This window comes from Schistocerca gregaria, chromosome 3 (genome assembly GCF_023897955.1).
Source record: "Schistocerca gregaria isolate iqSchGreg1 chromosome 3, iqSchGreg1.2, whole genome shotgun sequence".
NCBI classification, from domain to species: Eukaryota; Metazoa; Arthropoda; class Insecta; order Orthoptera; family Acrididae; genus Schistocerca; species Schistocerca gregaria.
Genome location: NC_064922.1, coordinates 880,303,730 through 880,319,260, shown reverse-complemented (window position 1 = coordinate 880,319,260; position 15,531 = coordinate 880,303,730). Strand labels below are relative to the sequence as shown.

The window sequence follows — 15,531 nt, the reverse complement described above, 5'->3', positions numbered from 1 at the left end:
CAAGATACCCTCTTTGTCTTCAGTTAAAATTATTATCTTCTTCTCTGGTGACAGTGCTTCTCAAAATTTTATGTTAGATTGTGCTAGAATGTTTTCTGTTTGCTAGATGGAGGGCAGCTCATTATTTTGGTGAAGACTTGATCATCGTTCTTATGACAGATTGGTGTATGTTGGCAATATTCTAAATTTTGCTTTTAACTTCCACATCATACCTAAACTGACAGGGAATGTTTGGTTTTTGTCAGCTGGATTTCTCTAACCAGCCACATATGGACTACCCACTATTTCAAGGTCTTTCATATTATTTTGTAGCACTGAACATTTTCTTTTATTTTTATTTACTTTTAATCACAATGTTTTCTGTTTAACTCATATTACTTCATTTCTTACTTCTGTTTATTTCTGCTGATTATTTTTGGCATCTGAAACTCATTATAACTAATTTCTACTTCTTGAATTGTTTCAAAAACCATTGCAAGGAATTCTGCCAATGTTCTTCTCTGCAGTTTTTATAGTAAGATATATTTGCTCTTAAGAATATGGATGGAAATTTTTTTCCCATAGCTAATGCACTTAATTTTTTAGTGGCATTTACCACTACTCCCATCCATATACGGTACTTGGTTTCGGTTCATGGTACACTTTATGTCTACAAACAGAGACCCGTATTCAGTTTCCAATTATGTATCTTTCTCAGTCTTCTATTGTGCTTACACATACTGCACTACTGGAAGAAATCACCTCATTAAAACCATTCATCTAATTATTGAGAAGCTGTTCATGGAGGGTTTGGATCATAGGTCTACACAGTAAATTTTCCATAGTTATGTTTTATTTACTTTGAAAATTATAACAAAAACTACACATAAACATCAATCTTAAAAACTGACAAGAAAATATCATTTGGGTATTTTTGTGGAACTCTTCTGAAATCTGTCAAAATCTGTAGGAAATTGCAAATGCTCAAACACGGTGATGAGGCAACAATGTGCTGTCTGTAGTACAAACAATTTACTTTATTATACACAGCTAATAGTTTTCCATAAAATTTCATCAGGCATGGACAGAACTAATTTTTCCCAGTATTTACTCACAATTCTGTGCATTATAATCTCTGTACATTTTCAACTATACAGTCGGCTATATTGTTTGCTTTACTGAACAGTAACAGTGAAGAGTACTTTGGCCATATTTTGAAGTATTACATGCAAAACTGGATAAATCCATTATATCTTCAAGCAGTTCCAGAGTATTCCCTTATAAATAGACATATCTACTTAAGATGGAATGTAATATTCTATTAAATAGATTTGCGTCTTGCAGCAATCTTCAGGTGAAAAATCTCTTTGAGCATTTCTTCTCTGTCTGTTTAAGGTAAATTACCACATTACTAACTAACAGCATTTTATACATAAAAAATTACAATTATTCATACATTTCAACACTTTATTCTAGTTAATTAGCAACGCAACACAGCAGACATTATTAATTTAGGTACTGGACGATGAACAGGAGACTGTGCACAACTACAAATCCTTAAACGTACACTAAATTTAGTTGTCAGTTTACAAGTTTTGTCTTTACAGTTTTTACAGTCATTCCATTCTAAGGCAGGAAATTAAACAGGATTCCCTGTGAGGCTAAAACAGCTCTTCGTTGTTATTTATTATTTAATCTCTGTAGCATAAATGCATTTGAGGAGAAACAGAAATAACTGTTTCAAGATCTTTTATATATTTCTTTTTTTGTTTTTTAAGTTAATTATTTTAACATGTGTACTGCCTAAATATAGACTTGGAAAAAATTCAGAAAAAATATTGAGTAAAAATGTCAGTCTCTTAGAAGTTAGTGTCTTTTGTAATAAACTAATAATGACTTCACTGGCTATGTAGCCTCGCACTGGCAGCAGATGCTCCAGGTTTCGGTACGGCCCCTACTATCCTTACTCTAGTCACTAATCGATTGTCACTAAATTGTGGGGGTGGTGCAAGTACTTCTTCAGTTGTCGCACCATTGTTTCCATTTCCAATTCCACCAAGAAATTCTGGTGGTGGTGGAACTACAAGTTCTCCATCGCCTTCTCCTTCACCTTCAAGAGGAGGTGGGAGCTGTGCAAGAGAGACCGCGTTTCTCGTTAACATACCACCACCTGTGATTACTACTCTCTGTCTATTAACTGTGGGATTCTGCTGCTTGGCAGTAGTCTCGCTCTGAACGCTGCGGTCCTCACCAGTAGAACTTCCGGAGCCTTCAGAAGATCGTCCATCATCAAAACCACAAGGTGGTCCAACAGGAACCTCCTGATCAGAACTTACACCACTCGAAGAGTTGTCACCATCTTCACCACCACCATTACTGCCACCACCGTTGTCACCACCGCCTTCTTCTCCTCCGCCTCCACTACCTCCACTCTCACCACCTCCACCACCGGAATTTTGGTTTAGCATCAGAAAATCATTAGGGTAACTTTTTGAGCTCTTTAGCTGCGTGCGAACCTTCTGAATCTCTTCTACACTGAAACTGTGCGGTAATGTGCTCGAAGAGCTACTGCCACTGCTGGCATTGCTATTACCACTAGTTTCTACTTTTACCGTGGCCTTCTCTTCTATGTCCTTATCACTCTCATCATCAACATCTGGTTCGCTCTCACTGAGGCTATAATCGGGCTCTGGAATAGGTGGGGGGCCACTACTACTGCTGCTGCTTCCACCACCGCTACCAGTTGCTGCCGAAAGATTTGCTGCTGAAGAACTCGTGGGTATTGTCTTTGTTTTGGACTTCCCCTTAGTGCTCTCCTTGCTGCCAGCTGTGCTGTGACTTCGTGACGCTCGTATAGGTTGAGCATAAGGATTTGTATTGTTGTTAGTAGTCGAATAGGGGTTCGTATTGTTAACAGCAGTCTGAACTGTCGTCATCTGTGATGGTGGCTTAAAAGATGAAGCGGCAGATCTAAGACTGTGAGATTTCCTAACCTGAAACATTAATTTAACCAAATTGAGGGTGTAGTAGGAGTACATTTGTAATGTCATTAATGTATATAAAGGAAATAAATTTACCTGAGGTCGCGCAGAATGAGCAGGCAGACTTCGTGAACGGTATCCAACTGTCTTTACGTCTTCAGGTGATGCATAGAGTTTGGCACTGTTTGCTGGTCTGAAGCTGGACATGATGCTACCTGAACCACTGTCACTACTTGTGCCGCTGCTACTACGAGGTGTTGCTGTATCGGGCTTGATATTACTGGCTGACATATTAGCATATTCACTACCAACTGTCAGAACTGATGATGCTGGCTTCTGAGTACCTCTTGAAATATCTACTTTCACCTGAAAATATTGAGTTTAATTGTTAGTATTGCTTTCCCTTTCATCAAATAGAAATGTTTAACACATGGACTCAATAATTTCAAATTTACACTCATACAAAAGAATCATATTAAGAACATCTTTTAATAAAATATGAATTCTAAGCTTTGCTTTACTGCGACATTTCATGAAGGCAATATTGACACAGTACAGCTTTGATTAAAAAAGAATTGGAACATTTAAAACTGCAGTGTTCCATTACACATTCACTATAAATACACACACATGAAAAAATATTTTGCATCACCACAGTTCCCAGAACTCCTGAATATAGACATTGACTGTGGATATTGTACCACAAACACAGTCCCTTTGACTGTTCAGAGATATCACTAAAACTGCCCAAAGATGTAAACAACCATACATGAGCAGCACCTATTAGACAGAGGGGACTGACAGCTGATCAGTTCCAGTCATTCCACCAGAAAGGAGGTACACAGCTCATGTTGTCTGAAATTCAACCATGCCTAGACAGTCAATACCGCGGTTCGATCATGTCCACATTGTTACTTTGTGCCAAGAAGGGCTCTCAACAAGGGAAGTGTCCATGCATCTCGGAATGAACCAAAGTGACGTTGTTCGGACATGGAGGAGACACAGAGAGGCAGGAACTGTCAATGACATGACTCGCTCAGGCCGTTCAAGGACTACTACTGCAGTAGATGACAGATACCTACAGATTATGGCTTGAAGAAACCCTGACAGCAATGCCACCATGGTGAATAATGCTTTTTGTGCAGCCACAGTACATCATGTTATGACTCAAACTGTGCGCAATAGGCTGCATGAGGCACAACTTCACTCCCGAGATCCAAGGTCCATCTTTGCAATCACGGACACCATGCAATGCAGTACAGATGGGCCCTACAACAAGCCGAATGGACCGCTCACCATTGGCATCACTTTCTCTTCACCGATGAGTGTTGCTTATGCCTTCAATCAGACAATTGTCGGAGACGTGTTTGGAGGCAACCCAATATCAGGCTGTATGCCTTAGACACACTGTTGAGCAAGTGCAGCAAGGTCAAGGTTCCCTGCTGTTCTGGGGTGGCATTATGTGGGGCTGACATATGCCACTAGTGGTCATGGAAGGCGCTGTAAAGTCTGTACGATACATGAATGCCTTCCTCCAATCGATAGTGCAACCATATCGGCAGTGTATTTGGGAGGCGTTCATCTTCATGGCCGACAGTTCGCGCCCCCATCCTGCACATCTTGTGAATGACTTCCTTCGGGATAATGATATCACACAACTAGAGTGGGCAGCATGTTCTCCAGACATGAACCCTGTCAAAACATGCTTGGTATGGATTGAAAAGGGCTGTTTATGGACAATGTGACCCTCCCACTACTCTGAGGGATCTACGCCAAATCGCTGTTGAGGAGTGGGACAATCTGGACCAATGGTGCCTTAATGAACTTGTGGATAGTATGCCATGATGAATACAGGCATGTATCAATGCAAGAGGACAAGCTACTGGATATTAGAGGTACTGGTGTGTACAGCAATCTTAAGGTCAACCTGATGAAAACGCACTTGACGAGAGCACACACGCAGAAACTGTTCCAAACTTGTCACCAATTGTGTAGTTACCAAGTAAGATGTGAAACTGATCCATGTAACACATATATGGCTTTATTCATAAACCTCTGAACAATAACAGAAATAAGCCTCATGTGACACAACACATAACAAGACAAAAGAATCATACAGATGGTGTAACATAAAGTGATACACAGAACAACTGTTGTGGGATGTACAAACTAAAAGAACATATTGAGAGTGAATCAGTGCCGCTCAGCACGTATACAGGTGCGAGTTGCCAGTAGATAGCGTGGAAGAGACAGTGCCATGTGCACGCTGCCTACAGGCAGCCTCTGGTGGTCAGTTCATGCCACTCCTTGATGGTTGATGTAAATACACACATGCAGCAACACTAAATTCAAAGCACTCAAACTCACCAGCACTAGTTGCAGGATACAACAGAGACATGTCATACAGCTGTTATAAACAATACCATATTGATGCATGACACCAACTACCTAATTATGATGTGAACTACTACTTTGGAAAGGTGCAGTGCAATGCCTTATTTATTCTGATGACAAATAGGCAATATAAATACTAAAGATGCTAAGTAAAATGTGTAGAATCTTAGACAATATTGTTCTCAAATTTCAACACCTGGTAGCACATTAACTTTGCATTTCCAAATGAATATTGCTTGTTGAAGAATGATAGGTTTAGGATTCCACACAACAAACTTAAGTGTTGCCAATGTTGTTTCGATATGTCCTGGTGAGGACTCCCCAGTATCTATACAACTTCTTTGAGATTACATTTTGTGCATGTGTACAGCACTCTTGCTTGTTCTACTCCTTGTCTGCTTGACATCTTTTTTTGTTATTTGAGGGAGTTTCTAGTTTGAATGGTACAAAATAATGAGAGGCCTGGCACACTCGAACTGACTTTCAGCTATAACAATCCAGTTTATGTGCAGAGCATTAGCCATAGCTCAGAGCTCATGTATAATTCTGAATACTTACATATCCTCTGTAAAGTTGGTTAACACAATGAAGGAAGGAAACAATGCACCTTCTACAATAGGACTGTACCCAGACAACATTGCTCAGTGTGAAGTGTACAGCTTCTGAAGCAATAAAAAAACTGTCACAAATAAGGCTCAAATGGTTCAAATGGCTCTGAGAACTATGGGACTTAACATCTGTGGTCATCAGTCCCCTAGAACTTAGAACTACTTAAACCTAACTAACCTAAGGACATCACACACATCCATGCCCGAGGCAGGATTCGAACCTGCAACCGCAGCAGTCGCGCGGTTCCGGACTGAGCGCCTTAACCGCTAGACCACCGCGGCCGGCGTCACAAATAAGGGACAGTTGTTGTGCCTATCCATCCTGGATTTTTCACTGTTTAATCCATCCTAAAGAATGAGCAATATTTGAATTAGTGTAAACTGTCATGTATGATGTTACTCTCACTTCCTTATATGAGAACAACAATTATTCAAAATCCTCTAGTATGACTTCACAACACGTGGACCTGCCGTACCCTCGACAAGTTGAACACTTACCAATTGACCTATTGGTGGAGGTGGCGGTGGGTGTGTTGGTGGTGGCAGTGGAGGCCTGCCTGTAACCAGACCTCCTCCCAACATCATCAGAGCTGCAACATCTTCCTGGCTTCGGTGTCCCTTAGGAACTCTGTTATCCACAGGCACTGAACCATTTATTAGTGCACTATTTCTTGCAAGGTCAGGAGTACTGTGGAAGTCTCTGTGCAAGTCTGAGCCACCATTGAAGAAACGAACTCTGGAACTTGTCTGTAATAAAACAAGGTCAAGCTATACAGTAACCTCTCTCTCTCTCTCTCTTTGCGTGTGTGAGTGTGAGTGTGTGTGTGTGTGTGTGTGTGTGTGTGTGTGTGTGTGTGTGTGGGCTCTCTCTCTCTCTCTCTCTCTCTCTCTCTCTCTCTTTGCGTGTGTGAGTGTGTGTGTGTGTGTGCTCTCTCTCTCTCTCTCTCTCTCTCTCTCTCTCTCTCTCTCTCTCTCTCTCTCTTTGCGTGTGTTTGTGTGTGTGTGTGTGTGTGTGTGTGTGTGTGTGTGTAGGCGCGCGCGCACGCATGTGGGGAGGAGATGACAACTTGCATGCAAGCTAGTCGCTATGAATTTGGGCAATGTGATGAAACCTGCATATGCACAACAAAATTTTCACTCTGTGACGGGGTGTGCACTGATAAACACAAGACCTTTACCTTTTGCAGGCAAGTTCTCCACTCCCAACCTGCAGCTATGCCATGTCTCTGTGATATCCTTTCTTCCAGGAGTGCTAGTCTTGCAAGTTTTCCAGGAGAGCTTCTGTGAAGTTGGAAGGAAGAAGATGAGCAACTGGTGGAAGTAAAGCTGTGACGAGGGTCGTACTTTAGTAGCTCAGTCAATAGAATACTTGCCCTTGAAAGGCAAAGGTCCAAAGTTCGAGGTTCAGTCCAGCACACTGTTTTAATCTCCCAGGGAGTTTCATATCAGCACACACAACACCGCAGACTGAAAATTTCATTTTGGAAACCCCCCCCAGGCTGTGGCTAATCCATGTCTCTGCAATATCCTTTGTTCCAGGAGCACCAGTCTTGCGAGTTTTGTAAGAGACCTTCTGTGAAGTTTGGAAGGTAGGAGGCAAGGTACTGGTGGAAGTAAAGCTGTGAGGATGGGTCATGGTAGCTCAGTCGATAGAGCACTTGCTCATACAAGGGAAAGGTCTCAAGTTCAAGTCTCATTCTGGCACACAGTTTGAATCTACCAGGAAGTTTCAACATGCATATAGGTTGCACTTTCTTAATTTACCCATGAACTTCAGATATGTGATTGTGCCAAACTCTAATTAGGGATGTCATAAAGACTTTTTCCAATTTTGCTGTGTGGATCATAAACTGCTGTGGGCATATCACAATTTTTGGCATGATGTAGCTTGATAACATCAAAGAGGGCATAATTAACTAATTTTTAATAATGAAATAAAATGTTGTATTTCAAATATGAAACCAGTTTATGCAGGAAAATGACTTCTTTTAATAAATGTATAGTGGCTGTGGGCCCATGTATACAAAAGACTACTGGTGCATGACTTTGCCAAATACTGGATACAGGGCTCAGGTACCAAAGAATAAAAGTGAAAGTAATACAGCTGACAGAGAACGTTAATTTTTAGTAGGACACGTGTCAGATTCTAACTTGTTCATAATTATACTGCAGTTAAGGTAAAAACTAAGTTTAAATTGGCAACATACACAAAAATGTTTTGCGAGGTTAAATGGCTTCAAAAGTAGATTTGTGGTCAGTTTAGACATAAAAATAAAATAGACATAAAAATAAAATAATATCATTTCCAGTTGAAATTGGATTCAGAGCTGGGACTTGCCAAGTACTATGCAGGTTTCATGTCATGTCTTCCATTGTATTTGACGACAGAGGCACTGCAACCAAAGTTGGCCATAATTTATTCAGATGATGAATAACAAATAGAAATTGTTAAATATGTGGATAACAAATAAAAATATTTACTCAGAATGTTATCCATTTACACAAATAAATCATATGCAAAAAAAGTTATGAGTAATGGACAAATTTCACATCTAAAGGCATTGATTACTCAATTTTTTTCATTTATAAAAGAACTGTGGTTGGTGCTGATTTTAGATTAGTTCTGTAATAAAACCTTTCTGTTTTTCAAACATCTTATCAGAAAATTTGTTTGATATTGGAAAGTTTCCACTGCAGCACATTAAAAAAGTATATGAAAACAAATATTCTCCACATGCCGAAGTGTGGCAGTTTGTTGTACCTGCTGAAAATCATATATTTCTGGATAACTATGTAAGAACCCAAATCCTCAAAGAAAAATTGATAATCATCAATTCCAATGACTTTTTGGCAAATAACTTTGGTGTGATTCCACATCTTTTTATCTACCAAATACTATTCAAAACCTAAAAATATTTTTTTTTTTGTCACAGTTTCATTTAAAACTTGTCACAAGATTTCTTCATCATTTCTTTGGACATTATATGTCTGTAACTCATTGTAAGCCTCTCTGGGTCATGGAGGGCAATGTGGGTGAACTATTTGTTTTAAAATATGGGTAACACAATGCTGTAATTGTGCATGTTCTCCATCGGGTGTAGAAACGTGAAAAAAATTCTTCAAATCATCCCTTGACACGTACTTGATGGAAAGATGCCAATATGTTACAATATTATGAACTCTTTTATGTGCCATAGGGAAACTTAGTGTCTCTTATGAAATTTTTCAATTCATAAGATTTACGTAACTGCATAGGCATATGTTGGACTGAAAAACTACACCATCTTGTAATGCACGGCTTACTCAGAGCTAATCCTTGAACACTTCAGATGACTTTGTATGTCTAGCAGTAATTCACACAGAATTACATTTTTGTGTAATTTTTTAATGCACTTTGGCTAATACTGTTTTCGGAGACTTTACATTTTAAGCCCACTGATGTTAGTTATTACCAGTCACAACATTTTTAACACTACAGTTTTCAACCACTGGAAGTCCAGTTGAGGTTGTACCACTCATTTCTAGCTTTGAGTGAGAGAAATAAATATCGGCAGTCTGCAAGCAAAAATGATCAATCGGCAAAATATGAATGATCGGCACATGGATAACTTATGAACCGGCTCTCGATTTCAGCGCATGACTTCAATTTTAACATTTATAAGACCTTAATTTCACACCTGTGACTGGGCCCACAACCTTTTGTTGAGCATTTTTTTAATATAAATGTGTAAAGATTTCTGAAACAACGCTTTATTAATTAATGGGTTTGTTTATGTCAACTACACACCCCAAAACACATATAACCACAGAGTAATTATAACACGACAGAGTAAACAAAAAAGACTGTCAATAAGAATTTACATATCTTAAAATGTTCCTCAGTGTGTGTGTGCTCATCACTGTGTAAGTCTTTTAAGGTTGCTTACCTTCCCCTTGCTACGCTTCATCTCTGCCACACTGGCATAGACACGAGGTGTCCGTGCTGGAGAAGATGGTTGTGATACACCACCAGGAGTTGGCACTTGGAAGTGGGAAGTCATAACTTCTGATGATGCTGCAAAAAATAAAAATAAAATTAAATAAAAGATTGGTAACAGAAAAATTGAGGTTATAAATTAATAGTTAGGTTAAAATATTATAACTACAGTTAAATCTGCAGGACTGAAAAAATTGTTTTATTCCTGCTGTTCTGTTTGGTTCTATATGACCCAAAATGGTTATAGATTTTGTTTCTCATTAGTTAAATACCAAGATAACTTTATGAAATTTGGTGAATCTGTCTGAAAGTGCATGAGCAATATGTGTACATAAAAGGTGTTAAAATATTTCACATTGAGTGGTCATAAACCTTAACAGCGACATGTTACATTCAGGTCACAATGACCCAACATAAATATGATTCTTTTAACGTCAAATATTTTTAGCTTTTTGTTATAAGTTTTGATAATCACTTTTTTTATCATTCCAGCATACTCTGAATGATCAGCAAAGCCTTTGTGTTCACAACAAAAGGCTTGTTTCTTATTTTGTCCAATTGTTATGCACTTCTCAATTATTCAAAACTTCATTGTTTCTGCTCAGTCTGATTTGTGACACCATGGCAATTAGATCACTGACTTGGCAGAACTAGCAAGTTCCTGAACAGATGAAGGAACACTTTCAGAGTTTGAAGATCATGTCAGCACTCCATCTGAAAGCAAGTGTTCTGTTGACAGTAACGACAGTCCACAGCCAGCATAAAATAGTGTAGTCGTTTCTTCCTCAAAATGGAAAAACAGAATGACAGTTACACCTACCAGAACAACATGGATGCTTATCAGAGCAGACACTTGGAGAAGTAGAGGCGTGGGTAAAAAATGATAATTTGAAATCAAAAGCAGAAATTTTTATTTCGCCACTAAACAATCAGCACAAAGCACAATTGTTAAGCAAACTAGATAAAAAGCATTGGCATTCAAACTGTGTCAAATTACTTCACGTACTTATATATAAAAATATGTTGTGGAGTTATCATGTGGGCAGCATACTGAGGTGACAGAAAAGTCTTGTATATGTCATGAATATCTTACATGGTATCACTGATTTAACTCTCTCTCTCCCTCTCTCTCTCTCTCTCTCTCTCTCTCTCTCTCTCTCTCTGTGTGTGTGTGTGTGTGTGTGTGTGTGTGTGTGTGTGTGTGTGTGTGTGTGTGTCGTCAGGCACATTTTCTGTGGTGTTTCAGCAAGCACTCCGTCTTGAGTACCGGGACCATCTGAGGCAGATGCGGATAGGAGGAGTGTGGGATCAGCACACTGCTCTCCCGGTCATTATGATGGTATTCTTGACCGAAGCCGCTACAATTCGGTCGAGTAGCTCCTCAATTGGCATCATGAGGCTGAGTGCACCCCAAAAACTGGCAACAGCATATGGCAACTGGATGGTCACCCATCCAAGTGCCGGCCACGCCCAACAGTGCTTAACTTCAGTGATCTCACGGGAACTGGTGTATGCACTGCGGCAAGGCCGTTGGTGTTTCAGCAGACATTTGCAATTTCATTTTTGTGGCATGTGGCTGTAGTCAGACCAAGTAAATACTGCTCATCATGTCTTTTATGTGATGGCCAGGATTGATGGAGAGCGTTGGTTTGTTTCCAGTAACAAACAAAATGGTTTTCAATGTGGAATTTTACATGCACATTTGACAGAGTGATCCCAAATTAGTATAGTATGACAAACATTTTATTAATGTGTAATAACAGGGACAGTAAAACAAGAAGAATAATCAGTACTCCAGCAGTGACAGCACCGCCCTGGCTCATGCTGAGTTCTACCGCCATGCAAATGTATTACTCTGTTGGTGGAGCACTGATTATCCTTCTTGTTTTACTGTTCCTGTTCATACATATTGATTAAATGAATAACACACTAGACTAATTTGGAACAGCTCTACCAAATGGACATGTAAAATCCTGATTTAAAAATCATTCTGTTTGTAATGGGAAACAAACAAACACTTTTCATAATGTTGGACATTGTATGAGAGACAGATGCACAGGATTTGTTTGAGCTGACTCCAGCTATGTGTGTGAAAACAAAATTGCAAACATCTAATGAAACATCAAAGAAATTGCTCCTGGCAACCCATAGGGTATATTTACTGCTGCAAACAGCTAAAAGCACAGGGAAGCTACAGCCATAATTTTTCCTGAGAGCACGCAGCTCTACTGTGTGGTTAAATGATGATAGCATCCACTTGGGTAAAATGTTCCGAGGTAAAATAGACCGCAATTCAGATCTCTGGGAATTACTCAGGGGGATGTCATCATCAGCAGGAATGAAACTGGTGTTCTACAGATCAGAACATGGAATCTTAGGTCAGTTAATCAGGCAGATAGGTTAAAAAATTTGAAAAGGAAAGGGAATAAGTCTAAATCAGATATAGTGGAAATTAGTGACGTTTGGTGGCAAGGTGAACAAGACTCTGGGTCAGGCGAATACAGGGTTATGAATACAAAATCAAATAGGAGTAAGGCAGGAGTAGGTTTAATAAATAAGAAAGCAGGAATGCGGCAAATCTGCTATGAAAAGCACAATGAATGCATTATCATAGCCAAGACAGATATGAAACCCACAACCATCACAATAGTACAAGTTTATACACCAACTTTCTCCACAAATGATGAAGAGAATGAAAAAATGTAAGATGATATAAAAGAAATTATTTAGATAGTTAAGAAAGACAAACATTTAATTGTGTTGGATGACTGGAAAAGGAAAAACAGTACATGAATATAGACTGGGGCGAAAGGAATGAAAAAGGAAGTTGCCTGGAAGAATTTTCCATGAGCATAATTCAGTCATTGCTAACACTTGGTTTAAGAATCATGAAAAATGTTATATATGTGGAAGAGACATGGCAACACTGGAATATTTCAGATTGATTATTTAATGGTAAGACAGAGATTTTGGACCAAATTTTAATCTGTTAAGACATTTCCTGGGGCACATCTGGACTCTGATCTCAATTTATTGGTTACGCGCTGCATATCAGAACTGAATAGATTCCAAAAAAGGTTGGAAATTATGGAGATGAGAATGGATAAGTTGAAAGAAACACAGGTTACTAAGTGTTTCAGAGAGAGCACTAGGGAAAGACTGACTGAAGCTGGGGAAAGGAATGCAGCAGAAGACGAATAGGTAGCTTTGAGAGCTGAAATAGTGAAGGCAGCAGAGTATCAAAAATGGGAAAAAGACTAAGCCTAGTAGAAATCATACTGAATTAAATTGGTGAAAAGAGCGAATATAAAAATGTGGCAAATGAAGCAGGTGGAAGGGAACACAAATGTCTAGAAAAATATGACTGACAGGAAATGCAAAACGGATAAAGAGGAATGACTAGAAGACAAGCATATATCATTAGGGGAAAGATAAATACTGCCTACATGAAAATTAAAAAGGTATTTGGAGAAAAGAGAAGCAGCTGTATGAATATCAAGAGCTCAGATAGAAAACCAGTCCTAAGCAAAGAAGGGAAAGCAGAAAGGTGGAAGAAGCATGCAGAGGGTCTATACAAAGGAGAAGAACTTGAAGGCAATGTTGTACAAAGGGAAGAGGACATAGATGAAGATGGGATAGGATAAAAGATATAAGTTGAAACAAGGCCTCTGGAGTACACAACATTCTGTCAGAACTACTGATAGCCTTGAGAGAGACAGCCACAAGAACACTCTTCCATTTAGTGAGCAAGATGTATGGTGCATGACTCAAGACTTCAAGCATAAAATAATAATTCCAATTCCAAGGAAGCCAGTTGCTGACAGGTGTGAATACAATCAAACTACCAGTTTAATAAGTCATAGCTGCAAAATACTAACAGTAATTCTTTACAGACGAATGGAAAAAACTGATAGGAGCTGACCTCAGCAAAGACCAGTTAAGATTCCAGAGAAATGTAATAACATGTGAGACACTACTGATCCTACAATGTATCTTAGAGGATAACATACGTTTATAGCATTTGTGGACTGAGAGAAAGCTTTTGACAATGATAACTGGAATATTCTCCTTGAAACTCTGAAGATGAAAGAGGTAAAATACAGTGAGCAAAAGGCTATTTACAGTTTGTACAGAAACAAGATGACAGTTATAAGAGTTGAGGAGCATGGAAGGGAAGCAGTGGTTGAGAAGCGAGTGAGACCATGTTGTAGCATATCCCTGATATCTGTAAAGTGCTAGTCTAGGAAGAAGAAACAGTAACATTGAAGTTTGCTGATGACATTGTAATTCTGTCAAAGACAGCAAAGGATTTGGAAGAGCAGCTGAATGAAATGGACAGTGTCTTGAAAGGAGAATATAAGATAAACCTCAAAGAAAACAAAACAAGGGTAATGGAATGTAGTCAAATTAAATCATGTGATGCTGAGCTGAAAAGTGGAGTACCAGGTGCCTTATTCTACCTTCCTCGGCAGCTTTAAAATGTATCCCAAAAAATTTGCCATGCAAACATATTTGCCATCTTTTCAACATACAACTCACCTCTCACTTCCATGATCTCTCCTACCTGTGACTCGCTCACATCCACTAGCTAATTGCTGTAAGTCACTCATACCCATCCACTCTCACTTGCCCATTGTTACTCACTCATTTAGCTCAACTCATTGTTGTTATCTCTTTGTGTCTCTCTAATTGTCACTATCTCCTGTCTCACAGCCACAGTTTCCTTCGTTCTGTCCTACTACTACTACTATTACTAATACTGTATTCTCTAGCTCTCACTTGTTCTTTGTTACTGCTACTATCTCATTCATTCATTCCCACTGCTGCTGTCTCTTCTCCCTGTCACTACCTCTCTCTTCCTCCTTGTCACTATCACAGAATATGTCTCTCATTGTCACTGGCTCTTACCGACTTCTAGTTTCTGCTTCTCTTTATTCCTCTCCCATTAGCACTCTCTCGTTCACTCATTTCCTAGCACTGTTCTGTCACTGTCAACTCTGTTCCACAGCCACTGTGTCCTCCTCTTTCTCTTACACTGCCATTGTTTCCTTTACTTTTTCTATATCACAACCACTGTGTACTATTTTCCAGCATTTATTACTTTTCCGCCACTTTCCCACTGCCACTGTATCTTTCTCTCTCAGCATAAAAATTGTTAGTATGTTTAAATGCCAAACTTTTTGGGAAATTTTTAAAGGTGCTGAGGAAGGTAGAATGCGGCACTGGTAACCCACTTGTAAGTTAGTATTTTAAACTGGAGCATATTCATCTTTTTTGTGCTCTGATGGGAGCATTTTTCTCCTGGTTCCCTTCTTTACTCATATGAAAAGAACTTGAAGGGTCTATAAAATTTTGATAGCTAACTAACGTGAAACTGAAATAAAGCAAAACTAATTTTACACCTCAGAGTGGATTTTACGCGCACAAAAATATTGCCAGTGCTTCAGTACTGCAACATGGTGTTTCCAGAACCTTTCTGATGATAACGAAGACACTATACAGCATATTTCTCCATGCTACATCACTTTATAAACAATGTTTTCACCTCATGATAGTTTTTACATGCAGCAGTAGTGTAACTTTGAACCTCTGT

At 39.1% G+C, this 15,531-nt stretch overlaps 1 protein-coding gene across 5 annotated transcripts in view; it reads right to left on the bottom strand.

Moving 5' to 3' along the window:
- Window positions 1-810: 810 nt before the first annotated feature.
- Window positions 811-15,531, bottom strand: part of LOC126354996 (protein shank) — a 289,319-nt gene continuing 274,598 nt past the window's right edge. For all 5 annotated transcript variants that reach the window (XM_050005110.1, XM_050005111.1, XM_050005113.1 and 2 more), the window contains 4 exons: window positions 9,889-10,016; window positions 6,461-6,709; window positions 3,057-3,326; window positions 811-2,972 (listed from right to left, as the gene is read on the bottom strand). In XM_050005110.1, the coding sequence (XP_049861067.1) occupies window positions 1,878-2,972; window positions 3,057-3,326; window positions 6,461-6,709; window positions 9,889-10,016 (1,742 nt within the window). In that variant the 3' untranslated portion in view covers window positions 811-1,877. The remainder of the gene's footprint in view (window positions 2,973-3,056; window positions 3,327-6,460; window positions 6,710-9,888; window positions 10,017-15,531) is intronic.